Source organism: Penicillium maclennaniae, assembly GCF_028827695.1.
Source record: "Penicillium maclennaniae strain IBT 15551 chromosome Unknown utg000008l:1.0-3552695.0:1.0-3555053.0, whole genome shotgun sequence".
Lineage (NCBI taxonomy): Eukaryota > Fungi > Ascomycota > Eurotiomycetes > Eurotiales > Aspergillaceae > Penicillium > Penicillium maclennaniae.
In genome coordinates, this window is record NW_026623220.1 from 1,817,293 (window position 1) to 1,832,499 (window position 15,207).

General features: G+C 52.5%; 4 protein-coding genes across 4 annotated transcripts; 3 read left to right on the top strand and 1 right to left on the bottom strand.

Annotated features, from left to right (window-relative positions):
• Positions 1–1,411: 1,411 nt before the first annotated feature.
• N7477_009660 (proteasome regulatory particle lid subunit RPN7) lies at positions 1,412–3,010 on the top strand (the record flags this gene model as incomplete). Its single annotated transcript, XM_056971321.1, has 3 exons — positions 1,412–1,870; positions 1,927–2,750; positions 2,818–3,010. 3 exons carry the CDS (start codon positions 1,412–1,414, stop codon positions 3,008–3,010), a joined length of 1,476 nt encoding a protein of 491 aa, XP_056818300.1.
• An 817-nt stretch (positions 3,011–3,827) lies between these two features.
• On the top strand, positions 3,828–5,297 carry N7477_009661 (putative alanine aminotransferase; the record flags this gene model as incomplete). The annotated part of the gene is made up of 2 exons (XM_056971322.1): positions 3,828–4,453; positions 4,529–5,297. The coding sequence occupies 2 exons, from the start codon at positions 3,828–3,830 to the stop codon at positions 5,295–5,297; spliced, it is 1,395 nt and encodes a 464-aa protein (XP_056818301.1).
• A 2,547-nt stretch (positions 5,298–7,844) lies between these two features.
• Positions 7,845–9,477, bottom strand: N7477_009662 (copper fist DNA-binding domain-containing protein; the record flags this gene model as incomplete). Its single annotated transcript, XM_056971323.1, has 3 exons — positions 7,845–9,127; positions 9,187–9,342; positions 9,402–9,477. 3 exons carry the CDS (start codon positions 9,475–9,477, stop codon positions 7,845–7,847), a joined length of 1,515 nt encoding a protein of 504 aa, XP_056818302.1.
• Positions 9,478–12,533: 3,056 nt separating this feature from the next.
• On the top strand, positions 12,534–15,130 carry N7477_009663 (putative C6 finger domain protein; the record flags this gene model as incomplete). The annotated part of the gene is made up of 4 exons (XM_056971324.1): positions 12,534–12,932; positions 13,004–13,116; positions 13,167–13,610; positions 13,666–15,130. The coding sequence occupies 4 exons, from the start codon at positions 12,534–12,536 to the stop codon at positions 15,128–15,130; spliced, it is 2,421 nt and encodes an 806-aa protein (XP_056818303.1).
• Between the last annotated feature and the right edge of the window lie 77 nt (positions 15,131–15,207).

Below are 15,207 nucleotides of genomic sequence, written 5' to 3' on the forward strand. Positions count from 1 at the left end.
ACGAGAAGACGAAGCCTGTCGGAAGACAGAACAGTAAACGAGAGCAAGGAAAGAAGTCCATTAAGTAGGATGTGACAAACTTTGTCTGAGAGACGCAGGCTAAGTGCACTCATTTCCTAGCCTGGCATAGCACCTGTCCATGGTACACGCGAGATACCACCCAGACAAGCCTAGGTTACCTAGAAGCGCGGGTCCCCAGGTACCAGTCAGGTACTGGGGAGTGGGGCCTTGCCTCCGATATCAAGCTAAGCATCCCTTGTTCACGTCTAGGGCCAATGATATCATGTTTTTATATCACCACGCCACAGGATTACGACCGAATGACCTCGGGATCATCTGTGTTCTGGGAAAAGAATAGCAGACCTGGGTGGTTTAGACGACCCGGGCGTCTGCGAAGCCATGATCTGAGATCGGGAGGAAGATGTGCAAGCCAAGACGTGAATCGGATCGGTTGTCTCTGGACGCAGCGAACCATTCACCTGCGAACCTCCAGGAAAGGCTGTCCGGCTGCACGTGCAGGACTAGCGATGGGCCGAAACTCTTTTGACCTCAGAAGGCAACTCGTAGCAGCCTTGGGTGGGGCCCAAGTCTCAGGCGTTGCTGATGAAGTTACATTGGCCCACTCGATCACTTTCTAGTTCGTTCATGAATGGACCACGGTCAGGGTGATCATCCGGGGCTGGCGCTCTCTGTCGGCTCGTTGGTTCGTTCTGCCCATGCAACTGATACAATATGGCACATGGCTCATGCTTACCACTCGGTCTTCTCCGAAAAAGTTAAGGCCATTCGAATTACTATTCAGGATGCTTTTTTTCACGCGAAACCCTGGTGTTAGGCAAGATCTTTCGACATAGGAGCGACTGGGTTCGAGAGATAGTGAAGACGAGGTTCATATTCGGGGCATCACTTCCTCGCTATAGTTTTATATTTCAGTTCAACACTGTGTCCATCTATGCTTCAATAGTATTTCAATTGGTTCTCAACATCTTTTCCGATCGTAAGTAGGGTGCATTGTGATAGCCTTCCGTGACACTTTATCCTGCGTAGAGAGAGAGAGAGAGAGAGAGAGAGAGAGGAAGAAAAAGAGCACGCGAGCACGGGAGCATCAGTCAACATGCAACCATGCTATTTTTAAATAAAGTCTGGTGAATACTAGATAATCAGTTCGATTTTATTGACCGTACCGTGGTGAGGATTCTCGAGATCCAAGTCAAATGGTTATGTGCAGAACAGATTTCCGCGATAATAATGCTGGGCCAGGGTTCGGGCCGGAGAAACATTCCGCCAGCTGAGCTCGGAGCCAGCTACGTGACGCACCGACGCTCTAGGAATCATCATCAATACATCCACCTCTCCCCCAACCCCTTCATCTTGACCGTTCCGAATTTATCAGCCCCATAATCTCGCAACCATGGGGTCTGATCCGCAGTACATCAAGTACCCCAATCTCATTCTCGCCCAACATGTCTTCAATCTCTCCAACCCTGCATGCGCCCCGTCGACCCGACAGTCGTCATTGAAAAAGCTTCAAGATGTCATCTCCGAGAACAAGATGGCCCCTTTCTACCGCCATCTTGCCCACCCAGTCGAGGGCATCTTGAACAGCTCGGGTGAAGGCGTGACACAACACCCTCATGGAGCAGGGACTTCCAAGCCTCTCATCATCTCCAACATGCTCGCGAAGAAGTCCGGGCAACAGATCAATTTCCCCTGGGATGAGAACCTATACCAATCGTTGTTGGAGGATAACAAGAAGGAGCTGGAGACCTTCCAGAAGGAGGAGGATGATGCGGAGGAAGCTGCGGGTGAGACCGAGGTGCAGGCCGCACGGGGGAAGCGCGCTGAGTTCTGGGCTCGCGTGGGAGACAAGGTAAGATATATGATTCGATGATGCATGATTGATAGCTGACACAGCTCGCTCATTAGGACAAAGCCATCGAGTCGCACGAAGCCCTTCTTGAGAAGACAGGGTTTCTCGGTACCAAGATTGACTTGGTCTTAGCCATGATCCGCATCGGTCTCTTCTTTGGTGATCGACTATTTGTGAAGAAGACCATTGAGCGCGCAGAGACACTAGTGGACAGCGGTGGGGACTGGGACCGGAGGAATCGCCTCAAGGCATACAAGGGAATGCACCTTCTCACAATTCGCTCCTACAGCATCGCCGCACCTCTCCTTCTAGACAGCCTGTCTACGTTCACAAGTTACGAGCTGTGCAGCTACTCTTCACTGGTTATCTATTCTGTACTTGCGGGATCCCTATCCCTTAAGCGAGTGGACTTTAAGGACAAGGTGGTGGATGCCCCGGAGATCAAGGCCATCCTTGGTTCCGGAGAGGATCAGTTGGCTGCGCTGAGTGGAGAGGTGTCCTCCGGCCCCGGTGTTCGGGAGGAGGAAATGAAGGACGCGACAGTGTCCAAGACCACCCCGACTGGCGCCACCACTGCCGTTAACCTCACTTCCTTCGCCGCTGGCACCGCGCACGCTGAGAATGAAGTTCCCGTGGACTTCTCACCGCTAGCCAACCTGGTCACCAGCTTGTATAATGGCAACTACCGCTCCTTCTTTGTGGCTCTTGCCGCTGTAGAGGACCAGTTCCTGAACCAGGATCGGTACTTGTATGAGCACCGGGCTTGGTTCGTCCGCGAAATGCGTCTCCGTGCCTACCAGCAGCTCCTCCAGAGCTACCGAGTGGTTGGGTTGACCACCATGGCCAACGACTTTGGTGTGACTGTTGACTATCTCGACCGGTATGTGATACTTTTTTTCACCCACAGTAACCCAAAAGTTCCTTGACTAACTTGCAAACAATTCCAGGGATCTGGCCAAATTCATCTCCAGCAACCGGATTGCATGCACTATTGACCGCGTCAACGGCATCATTGAGACAAACCGCCCGGATGACAAGAATAAGCAGTACTCAGATGTGGTGAAGCATGGTGATGCCCTAATCACCAAGCTCCAGAAGTACGGACAGGCAGTTCGTCTTCGTGGTAGTGAGCGGAGTTAATTGACGTGTATGAGAAGCGGTGATACCACCGACCATGACTCTATCTAGCATACAATCTATATTTCTAGACATACTGCGTGTAACGATGAATAGTGGAGTCCTGGAACCCGAGTAATTTAACACGATCATACCTCCCCTTAATCAGATTCCCCCGCATGTCGGGCGGCTCCGGGGTGGCAACGGGCGCCTTGCCGGAGTCCACCCGTCGGCAAACGGGCTTCCCGAGGCAAAGATCGACTGATCCGCCCCTGCGTCATCAGATCTGTAATTGCTGTCCCTCAGTTTGATATCTTCCTCTATAGCTCCTATCTCGATGTAGTTATCTCTCGTCCGATACACCTGCATTACTTTGGTTCAGGTACCGATGTGGGGAAAACCATGATGACTCACGTGGTTTCACCGCCCGACGGACCAATCTTTTTTTTTGGTCCCCGAGCCCCAGTCATCACCCTGATCCGATCTTCAGATCTGAGCAAGGAACGACCCCGCATAACGGATCAATAAAAAGATGTCCTGGCAATTTAAGCTCGCATCCAGCATGCGGGCGTCTCCGTTGCGGGCATGTGTGACCCGGCCGAATGGACTCCTACTCCGCCCGACTGCGCGAATTGCGGGGGGCCTCTCTGTCTCAGGTACGTGGAATGAGGTGCGCGCTATATATGGATTGGTCCCCTCCCCTGGCCTGATCTTACATGATTATATGGTATTCCCCTGAGGCTCCACACTTGACCCCTCATCCAAAAGTGACCTCTCTACGGCTGCCATTGATTTTGAACATTCCAAACTAACAATCGCTTGGGTCGATACAGCGCCCATCATGACTCAGACCAAGCGCTCCAATTCCAACAAGTGTCTCAATGTCAACAACATCAATCCTCACATTCTCGCCGCCAAGTATGCCGTGCGCGGTGAGCTGGCTGTGAAGGCCGAGGAGTACCGTCAGCGTCTGACCGACGGCGACAAGGCCCTGCCGTTCGACAGCGTCATCTTTGCCAACATCGGAAACCCCCAGCAACTCGACCAGAAGCCCATCACCTTCTTCCGTCAGGTCCTCAGTCTTGTCGAGAACCCGTTGTTACTGGAGAACTCCGATGCCCTCAAGACCTCCTTCGGATACAACCAGGATGTGATCGACCGGGCGAAGACCCTCCTGGCCAACGTGCAAAGTGTGGGTGCTTACAGTCACAGTCAGGGTGCGCCGGGCATCCGGGACAGCGTTGCCAAGTTCATTGAAAAGCGTGATGGATTCCCCGCCAACTCGCAGGACCTCTTCCTGACCGCTGGTGCCTCTTCCGGTGTTAACACGTTGTTGAGTGTTATCTGCAACAGCCCCAAGGCCGGTGTCTTGGTTCCCATCCCCCAATACCCTCTGTATACCGCTACTCTGGCTCTTTTGAACGCGCAGTGCGTCCCTTACTACTTGGAAGAGCAGAAGGCTTGGGGGTACCGACGTTAACGCCATGTACCAATCTATCAAGGACGCCAAGGCCGCTGGCACTGACCTCCGCGCTGTCGTAGTGATCAACCCCGGCAACCTACGGGTGCCTCCCTCAGCCCCGACGATATCAAGCAGGTCATTGATGTCGCCGCCGAGGAGCACCTTGTCGTTATCGCCGACGAAGTCTACCAGACCAACGTCTTTGAAGGCGAGTTCGTTTCCTTCAAGAAGCGTCTCCGCCAGCTGCAGCAGGAGCACCCTGGAAAGTACGACGATGTGGAACTGGTTTCCATGCACAGTATCTCCAAGGGCATGGTCGGTGAGTGCGGCCACCGCGGCGGCTACTTCGAGCTCGTCGGATTTGATCCTCTGGTGCAGGAGCAGATCTACAAGCTCGTCAGCATTGGATTGTGCCCGCCGGTCGTGTCGCAGTGCTTGCTCGAGACCATGGTCAACCCTCCCCGCGAGGGTGAACCCAGCTACGAGCTCTACCAGAAGGAGTACAATGGTATTCGCGACAGTCTGCGCAAGCGCGCCTTTGCTCTGTACGATGCCTTCCAGCGCATGGAGGGCGTCGAGTGCCAGGAGCCCCAGGGTTCCATGTACCTCTTCCCTACAATCAAGCTGCCCAACGGAGCCGTCGAGGCCGCTAAGGCCGAGGGTCGCCCCGCCGACGAGTTCTACTGTCTGCGTCTCCTCGAGGCGACCGGTGTCTGCGTCGTCCCCGGCTCTGGATTCGGTCAAAAGGAGAACACCCTCCACTTCCGTACAACCTTTTTGGCTCCCGGCACCGAGTGGGTTGAGCGCATCGTGAAATTCCACGCCGACTTTGTGCAGAAGTACCGGTGATTTCTCCATCGAGAGGAATAGCAAGACATTGTTTTGGCTTCCTTTTTCTTTCTCACGCCATTTGCGCTTCATCACGTCTCTTCGCTCGTGGACTTGGACCCGAGTTACTTTTAAATTTGATACCATATAGACGACATGTATCCGGTGTTGGACTTTCCAGATCATGTATACATGCCAGCTGTATTCACCGGCCAAGTACAAAAGGAAAGAATGCATCCTGCTTCGTGCAGCTCAAAAATATAGAAATTCACCACATAATTCAAAATGCCATTCCTTTCCACCTTCACAAAGTGATCGAGAACATACTCTCAAGGGCCTTTCAGACTTGATTCTTCAATCCTTTTTCCAAGATATCACTGCACCTCTTTTAAGGTCTCCGTTAGTCTCTTTTGTCCTTTCAAGGTGGCATCTTCGTGATTTTGTGTACGTCCGAGGGCATCAGCCAAAACCGCCCAAATAGAATAATTTATACTATATTGTTGGCCTAGTTATAAACCTTACATTGCCTCGAAGACCCGAAAGCAACCCCTTTAAAGCAGTTATAGGACTAGCATATTGCTTCCGCTCCGCGATTGAGAGCGTCAACCTTCCGATACCATTGCAGAATGAGCTGCTTTTCTACCTGTACAATCTTTCAGGAGACCCGAAGCGATTCGATCATTTCCATTGCCAATTGTCACAAATTCTACGAACCATATCTTCTGAAATCTTCTCACAAAGATCATGACAGCTCTGAACCATTTCATGTCTGGGTGCCAAGCCCTAGTCATGAATCTATTCAGCTTACCCACAACAAAATGGAAATTAAAGCAGACTTGAACGAGTTTATCTAGATACGATACCAGTGATACCAGTGATATGTAATACATTGGAAACCACCCACTGAGCAAGGTGCAATGGACCCCCCCCCAAATCGAACTCGAGATGTACCTTCCAAAGTGACACCTGGACACCTGAATTCCTGAGATGCCGACCCATCCGAGTATCAACGTACTGTAATGCACTTGGGAATGAAAAAAAAAACACCATGGCTCAGCCTGAAGTGGATACAACGTCTGGAAACCTCAATCTCCCTTGCCTCGGCGTCGTAATCGCAACTTTCCAAGACACCACGTCAGGAGTACCACAGTCTTTGCCGGTCAAGATAACAAGGACTCAATCAATAGAATTTTGGCAAACCTCCCACCTGTCAAAATCATGCCTAGTAAATGTGAACATAATCAACTCATGAAGATAATAAGATGAAGTATCAACCTTATCAACCTAATAAGCTAAGCCCTACCACAACCAAACTCTACAACCACAGTCCCTTCCGTCTAAACTATGATCCACCGCAGATCCCCCCAGCCCATCGCCACATTGACGAACCAGAACAGGGTTACCCCCTGTTGAAGCTCCCATCAGACACGGACCGTGCCCAGCTAAGCATTAGCCAAGGCCTGCACCCGAGGCTTGTATCGCGAGTGCATGGAATGCATCGAAGTCATGTACGTCACGGTACCACGATCTGATCGACAAAAGGCCCTGGTTGGGGGGGGGGAGGCTGCCGCTTCTGAGGTGCCAGAACTCAGCTGGAATGTAGTAGCTGGGAGCTGGCGAGGGCCAGTGTTTTACCGTTGGACACTCTCGATAAACGTCTCACCGCTACTTCGACAATACGTGGATAGGGGAACAGATCAAGTGACATGGGGTCAGCACGTCATTTTACTTTGAATGTAACAGTCTGGATTTCGGTATGTCCGGGTTTAATTTCGCAGGATCATGAATAGAAAAGGAAAAAAAAGGAAATTTACCGTGTTTCGTGCAATCGGAGAGAGAACAAAGTGATTCAGCAGATCTGATGATCCATACGGGGGGGTTGCACGATCGGCTTGCCTAGGGTTTAGTGTGAGAAGTTGGGGAATTTGCGTCGATCTGAAGCCAGTCGGGCCTGTTCACCGCTATATTGTGAACTCTCATTGCGTCGCGCATTCCTGTTTCTTGGGCTCGGATGTTCTTGCCGATGTTTCTCAAGTCTCAAGTCTCGTGTCTGAGTGTAAAAGTGAATCATGGGGTGCAGCTGGCAGATTCGGTCTTTGCTTCAGCGAAAGTGTGGAGCTGCGTATGAAAATGGAGGATTCTACGCGACTGGGGATGTATCATGGAACTAGGTTCTGGGTGGCATCTTTTCTCGTCAGGTATTAGGTCAGATGTTCTGGGTGACACGGTGGATTACATTTTTTCACATTATACATGTTATAAAAGCAGGGTCTATACTGGAAAACAAGCAAACACAGTGTAGGGTCCCGGGTAGGTTGCACCTGGGAAAATATACATGTGTGTACTCCAAATCGCAGAATCCCTCTAGATTTGCATGCTAGCGTGAAGAGATCTAGACTGGCTGAAAAAAAAAAGACAGCATAAGAACAATCAGGCATTTATCATCATCTCTCATCAAGGTCATAAAGACGGTGTGGAGGTGGTGGTAAGGTGCCGCAAGGTAGCGGAGACCCCAAGAGAATTAAAAGGACAAGGAATGGCAAAACAGTGGTTTGGTGCCCCCGTATACTAGGGTGCCCACGACTGGCGAAAGTAGTTCTCGTCCAGGGGCGGAGTGGAGCCAGAGTCGAAGAGGCTGGCCGGCCAGATGGGTACCGAATCCTGCGGCTGGGACATGGCATACAAGTCCTGCGCGGGGACCGGTTTGGAATCAAGTCCCATGCTGGCCTGCAGTTGATGCTCGAGCGCGGCCGTGGACTCGTTGGCGGATTTAAGGAAATCATCGATGTTGATCGACTCGAGGTCGTTCGATGACAGCAGTTGCGCCTGGGGAAGACCGACCAAGGAAGAGGCGGAGCTGGCCCGGAGGTGATCCATGTCAGAAGCTTCGCTCACACTGTGAAGGTCGTGATGGTCGTTACCCGCGGGTCCAAGACCAGGCAAGGGGCCAAATTCATCAGCCTCGGAAATGTCGCCAGAGGAGGACGGCGGCGGCAGACCCGAGGGATACGAGTTGTAGTCGAAACTGGCGTAGGACGGAGTTTGCGTGCTGGTGGACGCGGGTACGTCGGAGTACAACGGGAAACTCGACCAATCGACCGACGGTGCACCCATGCCAGCAGAGCCAAGGGGCACATCGGAATCGGGAGACGCAAAGTAGTTTTCTTGATACTGGTCTGAGAATGCCATGCACCTGATCGGCGAGTTGGACGAGGTGGCCGGGTAGTTGGTATAGGATGAGACATCAAGGGGCGGGGGCACGCTAGTAATGATTTGCTCCAAAGGAAACTTGTCCATGGGGGCAGGAACTGGGGTCGGGTTCGAGGCGTCCGTCGGGTTCTTATCCATTGCGGTGGGCGGGAGAGAAGGAGCCGTGAAGTTATCCAGGAAGGATTGGTCGAAAGAGTTCGAGTTCACATCGTCAGTACCGGCAGCGGGCGTACTGTCGGGGGACCCCTGTTGCGAGGTCTGCTGCGAATGGGGGCACGGGTCCATGAGGCTGAGAGGTTCCTGGGCAAAGGCCGACTGCGTCAGGGGAAGATGGTCGACAGAGCGGCGGGGCAGGTCGGAGGGGTGGTGAATAGTATGTGATCGTGGGATTGTGTAGGGCAATCCGCACTTGTGGGCCATGTCATTATGCTTGTGAGCGGGTTTGTGGTGACCGTCACGGAAAATGGTCAAAGTCGACTCGGACTTGGTCGACGTCAGATGAGGTTTCCGCGGATGTTCAGCAGGGACCGACGGCTGAGTCAAAGGCAGACCGGTCTCAGGAACGGGATCAAGGTGTTCCTTCTTGTGCGCACACGTACAGCGCTGACCATGACTGCAGCCACAGCGGTGGAGAGAGTCTTCTGTAACGTAGATCAGAAATGGGGAACCGAGAAACCAGCGCTTAACATGCTATGCTCACTCAGATCTCGCTTGTCACCGTGGCAGTCGTCGGATTTCTTTTTCTTGTCGCCGCACTCGCATTTGACGTGGGTTGTTCGGGACTTGCGTAGACCGCGGCAGTGAGTACATTGAGAGACTGGGCGGCCTTTTTTGTTGATATGGGTCAAAGGGCGGTCTGTGGCAGGAGTTAGAATTGGACGAGTTGCGACACTCCCGAATCCGACATGAACATACCGCTGTGGTGACAGCTGCTAACCCGGTGACCCCGGACGCAAGCTTCACAAGCCCACTTCTCACCATCGATAAGCATCGCGTGTGGTTACTGTAAGAGACACATGCGATGAATCGCGAAGTGGTAAATGGGAGGAATGTAAAAAAAAAGGTTTCAAGGAGAAGGTCACAAAGGGACCACAAAACAGTGCCGTCAAGGCGAGGGTACTTCGGGCGCCTTCGTCGAGAGGGGGCAACCGAGGAACAGAAAGAACAAAAATAGGGTATCTTAGGGCGAAAAGTCCCAATGCGGAAGTTCAAAGAACGCCGAACCAGCAGTATACAACTCGCAGGGGAGTATAGAGATTCGCAGTTGAGGCGAAGGGTATAAGGCGATGTTGGAAGAGGATAGGAGGAGGACAAGAATGGGGGACCAAGCCTACGCACCGTTTGGCGCCGGTCGTGAGACAGGACACCAAGTACCGGTAGTGGCGGCCAAGAGAAAGCGCGATCGATATAGAGAGTTGACGAACACCCTATGCAGTGGAGAGAGGGAAAAGAAGGAAGCAAAGTGGTTATTAACGGAAGGGGATTTTCACTGCATTTATGGTCTCTGTTGTCGCCCGTAGCAGAGGGACAAGGTACAACTTTACAAAACCGTTACCACTCAGGACCCTGTAAGACTCTGTTTCGGTTTTTACAAAGTTTTCCAAAGGTTCTCCGATCGTTCCTTCGATCCTCGCATCGTACTTCGCATCGTACTAAATGATCCGCTATTTGTATCCCTGTCGGCTGGAATTTAATGCTTTGCTTTGCGACCTGGTTTGCAACCCGCATTTCCCTTGAAATCGAGTGTATCCACCAGAGAGCGGTCGAGGGACATGGCGGTTCCACCAAGAACCGCCCTCTTGTACGGTGCTTAGGGTTTTAATTTTACTGTTATCCTTCGCACAGTGATCCTCTCCGTCAAGGCGCCAGATTATCAAAGGTCGGTCTATACTTCAACCGCCAAACACGCCCAGGATGCAAAGTACATAGATGAGACGGGACGAGATGGAACGTGCAAGGCGGCCAAGACCTGCTTTACGTGGCAATTCGTTCCCGCGGAGTGGTAGGCACCGTCCACCCCATACTGAAGGTACCTACGAGTACTAGGTTGCCAAGGCTTGTAGCAAGTAGCAAGTACGAAGCAGCAAGTGGCACGTCGGAAGTAGCACACAGCATGGAGATTCACCACATTTGCAGGCACAAAGGCAGAGTTCAAGAGCGTTGGAAGGCCCAGCGGAGCCCCCGAGCACGGTCACCTCGTACGAACTCGAACCCCACTAGAATGGATCTCGCTAGCGAAATCTGGGGCCGCACATCCCAAGCCTTGACACCTGGCCATTCCTGCTCCCTTCTAACTTTGCTTGGGTGTTCTAAGGGACAAGAACCAGAATTTGAATTTGAATTTGAATTTGAATTTGAATTTTTTTATTTGGTGGGAGGAGGGGGCTTTCCCCTTCCCTTCCCCTGCTAGCCCCCCGAGAAAATCAGGTACCAGTCTTCGAAGTTTCCACGATCCCTGCAGGATGTACTTCTATAGGGCCGGCGATCATGGCGCAAGTTATGAATCGAAGTAATCTCTTGGCAAAAAGTGACAGCAATGGCTGAAAGTCCGAGCACGAGGGTTCGAAGGGACAGAATCATAAACCTTTGGGCGAAGAGAAAGAAATAACCGGTATGGTACAACGTACGGGGGCTATGTACGGGCTGCACGCTGCACGGCAGGTCATGGCGCTGGCGCTGCACCAAGTGGAATGGCGTCACAGTGCTTCGAGCGGGCTGCAGAGGGTTTGGCGCCGGGTGGGCCCTGATCTGCGCCTGAACACAATGCCAATCATAACCCAGCTGGCTGTGAATTCCGATTACCTGACTGATACGCGATGGTCCGAGTCCAATCGCCTGGGTGATCCCGTCCCCAAACGTGTCCACCGGGTGATTGCGAGTATGCAAGAAAACGGATCGGAACACGAACTCCCTCTGGGACTCAAGTGGCATTCTTTCAATCAGGCTTATTGTGATGAACCAATTTTTCCCGTAAAATTGGGAGGTAACATCACTGCCACTTAGCCGGTCACGTCGAAATACATCCTTTCGGTTTCTACGCCCTGACAACATAGGTCCATCCAAATTCGTGACAATCAGTCGGACCAGACCGTCGAATCTCTGCCGCCGGAAATTTCTTGGACCCCTTGGACAACCCTCAACCTGTGGGGTATCTGTAAGTAGTCACCGCAGAAGTTGGATTAAGGCAAATCCCTTGTGCCTTGGTATGCAGCCCGGATCTAGGGAAATAGACACGGCCACTTGCAATAATATCTACGAGTGGTCTTGACCTGAAGCATGCCTTGCACAAATTTCATCATGTCCTGACGCCATTCCTAGCTGGAATGGCCGCCGAACCAAAACGCTACAGGCGTAAGAAATTTGACCAATGTTCGAGGACACCCAGGTATATTTAGTAGCAAATGTAAAGAACCCTAGAAACTTGGCAAAAGAGCATGAACTATTTATAAGGGCCCAGCCACATATGAGCCCAGCAAATATTTTGCTGCAGTCTTGTGCGGAAACCAATCGCTGCACAAGTTAGAGAACTGACTAGTTTGGCTTTGGCAGTGTGCTCTTGAGTGATACTGCGTGACAGTGAGGTAAGCCCAACCCCGGATGCGTCGGAGGCACCAGATTGAACACAATCAGACTCCAGTGTATATAGGATCCCAAAGATAGAGACATAGGAAGGCTTATCCGGTTCTCTGGAGTTCAACGGTCGCCGGACAAACCACCGCCCCGACCAAGGCAGGAAATAGTATTAATCCGCTGGCGCAGAAATGAAAGGCCGCCCTCCGCGCGACCATCCGATGAACTATACAATTTGGCGAAAAAATAACAATCATGGTAGAAGCTTGAACCAATTGTCAAATCTCCAATATGTCGGTGTTGCTCGATGCGGCGGCGCTAGCCCCTGTGAATTATTCTGCCCGCGAAATTTTTAGCCTGTAAAGAAAAACCCTGCCTCTGGGTACTTCGCGTCCTCCACCTCTCCACCATCTTCCGGAAGCTCGCTTTCTATCCAACCCATCACTTTCCCTCTGCTTTTGGGTAGTTATTCGCGAGATGAACTCCCGCGAACAGTCCGATATGCCTCCGGCGCCCTCTTACCCTTCCCCCAACGGCGCGCAGATGGCCCAGGGTGCCATGCCGTACTACAGCGGCCGCCAGCTTACCACCGACGAACTCCTCTCCGCAGAACTGTCGCGCGAAACCTCTGGTCCAGGCCTTGGTGATGGGTCCAGCAATGGTGTCCACCATGGCCAGTCGATGGTCATGGGTTCAGGAAATGGTGGCGATATGGGCCGTTCATCAGAGGATCAACACCAACACCAACACATGCTCCAGTTCCCTCCCAGCCAGCAGGTGGGCGTTGATCCGAACCATGATCTTAGCTACGGTGAACAAAGCGCGCGTAAACGTTCGAAAATTTCAAGGGCTTGCGACGAGTGCCGGCGCAAGAAGGTATGATAACAACATCACAAAACGTCGTGACGCGTGGGTCCCAAACTAATGGCGCGCCCATTTTGACATAGGTGCGATGCGATGCAAGTGCGGAAACTGGTATTGAAACATGCTCAAATTGCCGCCGCCTCGGTGCTGTCTGCCAGTTTAGTCGCGTGCCTATGAAGCGCGGTCCCAGCAAAGGGTAGGGAGACTCGACCTCATGAAGACATAGCCATGCTGACAGGTCTCCAGTTATATCAAGGAACTTGCTGAACGTCTTCACACCCTCGAAAGTCAGATGCAACCTGGCATCGGCGTCCAACCCGATGTGCCGTACCAGTCAATGAACGAGGTCAATCTGCCCAGAGGCTATCAAGATTTCGCATCGCCTGTCGATACTGGCTCCGCCAATCGCAAACGAACATACTCAGTCTTTGAGGGCCTTCCAAGCTCTTCATTCGCCCAGCCAAATTTCAATGCCCGCGCCTCGCAGAACGCTTTTGATGCACCAGAAGCCACGGCTGATCCCTACAACCCGACAGTTGCTAGTGGTGGTGCGCCGAAGCCTGGTAACCTGTTCTGGAATACTGGTAATGAGCAGGATTTGCCAAGTGGTCTTGAGATGACAGATATGCCCAGACATGAGGGCGAAGATGACATGACACCCGTCAACCTCGATGAGGGAGCTCTTGATGCGTACGTTCTATACCCGCTCCTACTTCCGCCAAGTCGTTGACCTAACATCGTCCAGCTACTACCAGAAAGTTCACACTCTCATGCCCATCCTCCCCCACACTAGGGAGCGAACCCTGGAGCTTCTTCATCAATGTAATCGCGAAGTACAAGAAACCTTTTGTTATGCGCTCTACACAGTCACTCGCACTGATTTGTCCCGCGTTTCGGGAAACTTTGAAAAAGTCACCTCGTTCGACAACGCTCAGGATCTTGTCCTGTACTACACTAAGCAGCCTTTGATCGTCAACTCCACAGCTGTCAACTTGATCTGGCTGCAGACACTGCTCTTGATGATCATTGATGCCGACACTCGCGGCCCGGACAACTTTGTCCTCAAAGATGGCATTCCGAAACATACCTTAGTTCAGGCCGCCAGCAAGCTGGGCTACGACCTGGCTAAGAACCAAGGCCAATTGAAGAATAAGCGAGCCACGGACCCTGATGTTGACTCGGATGCCAACCTCACTCGACGCAACTGGGTGTCGTTGATTATCTTGAGCAGGTGGTACGCCATCAGTGTTGCTGATGGCACGGTATCTACCGGACAGGAGATCGGTGGTCGCGAGGATGAGCGGGTTGTCGGCCAGATTACCACTGGCATCGCTTCGTACACGACATTCCTCTCTGAGATGGTTACCCTGGCCACTGTCGAGCACAACGTCTGCCAGACCAACAGTGGACTAGGCCGAATGGTTGGAGCAAATCTGGTTGCATCTCTTGAGCGCCTGGGAGAGATGGAAGACGTGTTCAAGGTCCACGAGTTGCCTGAGAACACGAACACTCGTTCGCTTTTCGAGAGCCTCCAGGCCCAACTCTACTGGACCGTCCGCTTGCTCATCAAGCGCCACGTTTTCGTCTACAGTCCGTACGAGATCATCTACTGCGCCCAGGAAGTTATCAACGAAATGCAGAAGGCCGCCTTACAGAACCGCCCCGCCACTCCGTTCGACCTGCACAGCTTAGCATTGGCCTCAATGACTCTTCTTGAAGCCACTGTTCTTCCCGAACACGCAAACGACTGCTGGACCTCCCTCGAGAAGGTTGAAGAAATCCTCGACCACCGCGCAAAGCCTGCTCTCGAGTCCGTCGAGTTTGGCAACATCTTCGGTACCCCAGGCTGGGACGCGAAGATCCGTGTCTTCCTCGAATGGCGCCGCGTCAAATCCCAGGAAAGCCAGCTACACGAGTCTGTCGGGGGCAAGCCTGGCTCCTCTCAGCCTCCATTAATGGGCCCCAACGAGCAACGCTCTCTTCAGCACCTTGCCGATCTCGCTGTTGGCGCCGAAGGCTCTGTCAGCCAGAATGCCTCGTCTACTCCACCGCCTGGTCTGTCTGGTGATCAGGGCGAAACCTCGCCCAATCTCGCACCGCAACTGGCGCAGTCTCAGGGCGGAGCTGGTCGCGTTGTTGTTGACTTCACGATGCTCACGAAGGAAGGATATCTGAATGTATTCTCGGGCCTGATCTACCGGCGCCGCTAGATCTCTCGCTCATGAGACGGGATTACTGTTTACCACCGAAACAACCCCCTGCTGGCGTCTTTAACCCTGCGACTCTA